Genomic DNA, 7,135 nt, shown 5'->3' on the forward strand with positions numbered 1-7,135 from the left:
AAAAGCTAACCCCGTGGCTGCTGTTTAATCATCTGGAGGGAAGGACTATTGGCTGAGTTCCGACAACACGCTAATAAACTCCATCACACCCGGGGTTCATACACTCCCTACCTCCCTTCTTTACTTCCTTTCTCAAGTTACTTCCTCTTTCAAAAGAAGAAGTACAGAATAAGCAGGAGACCTATTGAGTCCGCTGTTCTAATGGCGCTGTTTCTCCTGCACACAGCAGGAGAGAGCAGGGATTTAGGTTTTTTTAAAATGGACTTAATGAGGTGGGTTTTTTTGCCGGGCAAGCAAGGGCAGAAGGGGCGCGGAAGGTACCTGAGCAAACTCCGTGAGTGCCCAGTAACGAGCATGCAATAAAACGCTCGTGGGATAGAGTTTAATAATCAATGGTTGTTTCCCATTCTGTCCCTATTACCCCCCCCCCCCCCCCGGTTGATTAGCGTGTCATCCGAACTCAGCCAGCGCGTCAGGGCTGCCTTTGCAACCCCAACGACTCTGAACCCGTTGAGAAATGCAGAGGGTTGGGAAGGGCAGATTCCCGGAGCGAGCGGGGAGAGCACGCGCTCCTCCCCCTTTCCACCAACCAGGCAGCACGTGCCCAGAGCGCGCGCCTTGGTTTGTTTATTGTGGTTGTTATTACAGACGGGGGCGGGGAGGGAGAGAGAAGAGACTTTACCCGGCCTGGCGGGTTGAGCGAGGTCAGGCCTCCGGGGCGAGAAGCGAGTTGGCTTGCGCCCGCCGCTCCCCACCATCCTGGCTTGTGGGCTCAAGTTCCAGCTTCCTCGCCCGGGACTCCTCTATATAAAGCCAGCCCTGGAGCCAAACGTGAGAAGCGAGAAGTTTGGTCGGCCGTGAGTGAGCGCCACCGGTAGAGCTAGTAAGCGACGCGTTTATCTGACTGCTGCTCTCGGCTGTAGCCGAGGTTTGTTTTCCCGAAGAGCGAAGGGGCGGCAGAATCCACTCCAGCCGTTGCCACTGAACGGGGGGGAAAGGTCTCAGGTGTTCGAAGAAGGTGCTGCGTAGGAGGAAACGGGGTTAACCAGGTAAAGTGGATTCTGCTTACTTATTCTGTATTATTGATTTCTCCCCTTCCCTTGGGGTTGTTGTGTGAAGGGATGCCCAAACTTTCGACAAGAATAAGTGCTTCTGGAGTTTGTTTTCCAACTAATGGGAACTATCAAAGCTGACTGGTTTAGGGTGCAATCCCATGTATGTTTAGACAGAAGAAAAAAAAGCCCCAGCATCCCCCTGCCAGCATTGTGCCCTTTTGTATGGTGCCTTTCATTTTAAAATAATATCGTTTATGATTATTTATCTGAGAAATTTCATACCTGCTTTTCATTACAAAATAACCCCATAGCAGGGTGCAAACAATAAAACATAGTTAGTAAAATAATACAGCATTGATAACAATAACAATTAAACGGGAGAACAATACCCCCAAGCTGGTTTGCAAAGGTTGCCCTTGGTTTAAGTTTTATCAGTGGATCATCCAATACTTGTTCCTTTGCATTATGGCTTTGAAGTAAACATTCTAAAAAACACTCTAAAGGTTTTGTGCTGTTGAAGCTTTTAGAGCAAAAATGTTACTCTGCCATAATTTTTCAGTAGGAATTTCGAGCAATTCCCCTGCTCCTGAATATTATGTGGAAGATTCAAATACTATGGATTGTCTCTGACCTGAGCAGTCCAGGCTTGCATAATAGAGTAAACTCACATGAGCAGTGTAATAATGGAGCAGCATAGAAAACCCAGTTAAAGCATACCTCAGTGGCAGAGAACATACTTCATATATAGAAAGCCATGGCTTCAATTCTGGGCAACTTCAGGTAGCAGGTGATGTGAAAGCCTTTTGGCTGAAACCACGGGGAGCTGCTTCCAAACAGAGCAGGCACTACTGAACTAGCTGAACAAATAATCTGAGCTTCCTCTTTCTGCCTTCTTTACAAATGCCCACACCAGTCACCAGAGCCTCAAGAGTTGTCTTTGGCTACTTGTGGGAAATATCCACGAATGAGTCTAAGGTCTAGAATCACAATTAATAATACAATTCTAAGCTATGTAGAGATCCATATGCTGGTATGCACCGTGGTTTAGAAAATTAATAGGGTTCTCCCATTTTCTTTTGACCTGCAGGTGCCCTCACATAATCCTTGCCTTTTGTTACTGGGTAGCACCATTGCAATGGCAGCTGTGCCTTCAGCTGGCTCCCTTCTGGCCAAGAACCAGTACTATCGAAGTAAGTTTTCTGTCTTGAAATTGCATGTGTTTTTCTTATGGTCTGGTGGAGACTGACATCACAAAACTTATGCGTTTCTGTAGAAAGAAATGGCATGAATAGTGTGTATACTGTGAAAGGCTTGGGAATTTATTCCTAAGGCTGGCCCTAGACCCAAAGGCACTACAGGAAGGAGTGTTACCTCCATTTCTTCAGCTTAGCAGAGTATGTTGTTATTGTTATTATTTAATTAAATTTGTTGCCCAGTTCAAGGCATTGCTGCACAATCTGCATGTTTGATTTATCCCTGTCATATAGAATGCTGAATTTGCACACATGGCTGTGATCACAATCAGTAACACAGTCACTATTTGTTGAGTAGACACTAATGAAAATGTTCTCATGAATTAAAACAACAAAAACATGCACCCCAAAATGAGGGAGGACCAGTTGGTAGTATTTGTTCCAGCTGTTTAGTGGAAAGCTAAGTAATAATAGTCCATGACAATTACCACCCTGAATCTGGTATCTCCAAACCCAGTTCCCCCAGTAGCTGACTGGGTTGCTTTCCCCTTAAATCCAGCTCTGTTTATGTTTAAATGATTCTGAGGGATTAACATTTGTTCTTTGTTTCTTGAAGAAACCATTAATCTTGATAGTATTATCCTAATCTAATTCTTATTTGAATTAATTCAATCTTACTTTTGCCTCCTTCCTTCTCTGAAAGGGCAATTATCATCTGATAATAAAATTTTAGAAGATTAGCCCCTGACTGAAAGAGTAGGCATAGGATACATGTTAGCAAGTCATGCCTTATTCTTTAAGAACGGCTCAGTTTTTTTCCTTGAAACATATAAAATATTGTTGAACCTGCCTTAAGGACAGTTTGAATCACAAGCACTGGTCTACATTTGATGTTGAATGTAAAGTGCTTCCTAAATGTAATGTAAACTTATTTTTAACACACACAGCCCGACTGAATTCTGACTCCAGTGTTTCTTCAAGCAGTTCATCTTGCTGTTCTGAACCCATGACCTTCTCAGACCAGGAAAAGTCCCCCCATGGTATTGTGGCTCTTTTAAAGTTATTAGTTATAATCCAGAAATCATGGGAATCACTTGTATTATTATCTTCAACTGTGCAATTCTTTACATTTTTGATGAGACTTAAGAGAACATACCTATACTCTTGATGGAGCACTCCGAGATTGGTGCACTCTGTTCCTTCCTATGCCCTGTTGGCATTTGCCAACAGGGTGGAAGTAGAGAGGGAGTCTGGGCTTATGATATCTTTCTTTCATCCTTGGACAGAAGAAAAATAATTCCCTCCTATTGCCAGCAATGGAAGGGAAATGTTTAGATGTGCTCTTGTGTGCGCTTATTTGCTCGGTATGAGGGCATGGTCGGGAGGACTTGGGATCCTTTAGATCTTCTGCCACTCCTTCCCCTCCCACCGGCATGCTCCTGAAATGAGGTTGGAGTTCTGCTTTTGTAGAGGAAGCCGCTGCAGGAACTTTGGATGCTGACTAGGAACCATAAGACTGTTCTCTTATCCATGCTTCGCTTTCCTCTAGTATTGCTGCTTGGTTAAAATTAATAGCCTTTCTGTGGCTTTATGGTTTTACTATTCAGATATTCACTGACACTGTATGTATGTTTACATTTATAGGTTTACCTGAAGTGTTTGAAAGGTGTTGGTGGATAAAAAGTTTTTTCCACTGTGAATCAATTCCTCAGAAGGTTGGCAGGAAAACCTTATCAGCTAGCAGGTAAGAATGGCTTCTCTCCTGAGGGACATGATTCATTTGAGTTAATGTTCTTTTGGATGTAGGTGAATTTCATGTTAATATGACTGCTTTATATTAAAACAAGGATTACATGGATTATTCTGATGCTAATTTTAGCTGTGGTTTAAAGCACAATGGGTTGGATCCAAAACAGCGATGAGCAGAGTTCTTCATGCTGGATGAAGAGAATGTGGAGCCATCCCTCCTGTGGTTCTTGAAAAGATGCTCCAGGGGTGGTGGTCAAACCCCTCTAGAGATAGTACAGGGAGGTGCAAGGGGGACAGGGAATCAGCAAAGATCACCTCCTTGCCCTTTTCCTCCAGTGGAGAGACTCTTCTGAACCCCAGTGCCTTCTGTGAATGGAGGGAGCCCTTCCAAACGTGGAATGACTAGTCTGGATCCATCCCCAACCTCATAACTTGGAAATATGAATTTAAAGCTAGGGTGACCATATGGAAAGGAGGGCAGGACTCCTATATCTTTAACAGTAATTTAGAAAAAGGAATTTCAGCAGGTGTCATTTGTATGTATGCAGCTCCTGGTGAAATTCCCTCTTCATCACAGCAATTAAAGCTGTAGGAGCTATACTAGAGTGACCAGATACAAAAGAAGGCAGTTAGTATCAATATGCAAGAGTAAGTTTGTTTTACAAGTCAAAACAGTATTACAGATGAATTTTTTAAAAAACAGTAAGATTTCAGTCCTTCATTTGCAATCTCTATTTTTACTAAAATGATTATTTGATAACAAAAATCATTAAATATTTTCAGTCAAGCTTATTATATAGTGTGACCAGTATCATGACTTTATTGATCCAGAAATTATTTTCTCCCCGACTGGTGTGCAAACACAGATTGTCATGCTGTTTTAGAAATAAATACAAAGATTAATGGGGAATTCCAACCTATAATGTATATCGTCAAATTGTACAATGAAGTTAAAGATTCAAAAACTCAAATCTTTAAGGGTTTTATTGTACTAATTTATTATAGTTTCTACTAAAAACTTGCCAGTAATTTTTATACCAACTTTTATAATTAATTGTTCTCATAACGTATTTATTTTATTTCTTGACAGTGCTAACAGCTGACCTGGACATTAGTATGAGGATTCTTCCTACAATGACATTACACACAGACTCATTTCTTGTGTGAAGAAAGCAGACTACTTGAAACATCAGTTACAGGAGAAATGCATTTTCCCAAGGATTTATCCATAGGTTATTTGTAAGGCAATCAGCAGTTCAGCTTTCCATATCTGCTGTAGAGTTCTTGATAGTAAGCAGGTGTTCTACATTTCATAATGACACTTGCTTATCATTGGAAGAAATGCAAATGAAACATCTTGTTGGAATGGAGTGTCTCCTAATTACCCAGTTTTTCCTTTGCTAAGTTGAAAAGCTTCTGTAGACTGTCTGGGACAAAATGATTTAAAGTTATTCTGTCTTAATTTCAAGCACAATGGTTCATTCTTTAGCAGAAAAATAAACAGATTTTCCTCATAGGTTTAGAAGTTAGCTTAACTCCATACTTTTGTTTAAGCTAAGTTTGTTCAAAAGTGCTAAATATAAATTTTTAAGTACTATTTGTCATAGTTTAAAAGGAAACTTGCTAAACCTTTATTTATGGAAGACTCCATTAAAGAAAGCAGTGGTATATATTCTGGTGCTCAACATACTACATGGAAGTAGGTTCCATGGATTTCACTGGAATTTTCATCCACATAGATAATACTAGCACCTGTTTTGATATCGGAGTCATGGAATGCAATTTAAACCACAACTTACATCTTCAAACTGGAGGTAATATAAGAGGACTGTGCAAAAGGACTTGTATTTAATTAATATATGCTTTAAAAGCAGAGAACAACAACTGGAATTCAGGCTTGTTCACTTTCCTTTTTTTAAAAAAACTATTCAGTAGATGGAAGAACTTCGTCCTTTGTAGTAATTTACTAATTTGAAATAATCTGTAAACATAGTCTTATCACATGATGAAAATAGCTATGGACTTTATAAAAGCCACATAGTTCATCATGCTGTTACTAATTTTTTGTTTGACATCCTTTTATTTTTCTTAAAGACTTATGCCAAGATGATGACTCCTATTCTTAAAGATCTGTAGTATCCTGTGCACTCATCATGTTATAATCTTGCTTTATGATTATGCTACTTACTTGCCATGTCTAGAGACACATACTGCTTTGAAAAGAGAATCTAATGGGAGAAAATGAATGCATGGTAAATAAATGTAGACAAGAACTGAAGTTCATAAAAGAAAAGACAGTCTATTTTGATCTGTGGACTCACAGTTTATTCATCTTTGTACTTGTAAAAAAAAGTATTGTATAGTATTTTCAGAGCAATGTCTTAATGTACAGAATTAACTATTTTTTTTACTACTTTTTGTATTAATAAAGCTTCATAAATATGCTTTCTGCTTGTTATGAACAAGACGCCATTCACAGTAATTACCTGGAATTTTGTGGGTGGTTGGGAAAAACTGGCTAAGGAGCAATTCTTAATTGCTTTCTAGACATTTCCTTCAGCTGATTAGCAATAAGCCTGATCAGTCAAGGATTTCTGAGACTACTGGGTCACATTTCCTACAGTCAAAGTAGTATGATCAAAACTTCATTCTGTTCGACTCATCTGTTGAGACATAGGTGTTGAGAGGATTTCATATGATTTCTATCCTAGCCATCAAAAAGCTGCTCACATAATGTGATGGTTTGATAGTTTGATCAATAATATAGTTGACAAACTAGGAGGGAAGCACAAATGCAAGGAAAGAATGAAGGGCTGTGGAATACGTTACCAAAAATAAAAATACAGTTCTATATACAAGGTACAGTTTATTACAAAATAATAAAACATGCTCCTTTGATTCCATGTGTCCAAGGGGAAAAACCTTCAGCAGGAGACTGATGAAAAATGTATATATAAAAAGCTATTGAGTATACTGCCACTGGAAAAAAGCTATTGGGTATACTGCCACTGAAAAACTATACAGCAGCTAAAATGTACGGAAGAATACCAAATCAGTTAATATCAATGCATATTGCTTTTCTAACAAAAAATGAAACAAAAAAAGCTCACTCTGATAAATCTGTGATATTTCTCTCCC

General features: G+C 39.6%; 1 protein-coding gene across 1 annotated transcript; it reads left to right on the forward strand.

Annotated features, from left to right (window-relative positions):
* Positions 1 to 837: 837 nt before the first annotated feature.
* On the forward strand, positions 838 to 6,431 carry PPDPFL (pancreatic progenitor cell differentiation and proliferation factor like). Its single transcript, XM_063130709.1, has 5 exons — positions 838 to 1,049; positions 2,143 to 2,245; positions 3,196 to 3,288; positions 3,893 to 3,992; positions 5,088 to 6,431. Exons 2-5 carry the CDS (start codon positions 2,191 to 2,193, stop codon positions 5,098 to 5,100), a joined length of 261 nt encoding a protein of 86 aa, XP_062986779.1. The 5' UTR covers positions 838 to 1,049; positions 2,143 to 2,190; the 3' UTR covers positions 5,101 to 6,431.
* The last annotated feature ends 704 nt before the right edge of the window (positions 6,432 to 7,135 follow it).

This window comes from Elgaria multicarinata, chromosome 7 (assembly GCF_023053635.1).
Source record: "Elgaria multicarinata webbii isolate HBS135686 ecotype San Diego chromosome 7, rElgMul1.1.pri, whole genome shotgun sequence".
Classification (NCBI taxonomy): Eukaryota; Metazoa; Chordata; class Lepidosauria; order Squamata; family Anguidae; genus Elgaria; species Elgaria multicarinata.

Excerpts from the sequence above, each read along its gene's own strand:
- PPDPFL (XM_063130709.1), top strand. The coding sequence starts at position 2,191 with ATGGCAGCTGTGCCTTCAGCTGGCTCCCTTCTGGCCAAGAACCAGTAC. Across the intron at positions 2,246-3,195 it reads CAAGAACCAGTACTATCGAA|CCCGACTGAATTCTGACTCC; the intron begins GTAAGTTTTCTG and ends TAACACACACAG. Across the intron at positions 3,289-3,892 it reads CCAGGAAAAGTCCCCCCATG|GTTTACCTGAAGTGTTTGAA; the intron begins GTATTGTGGCTC and ends TTACATTTATAG.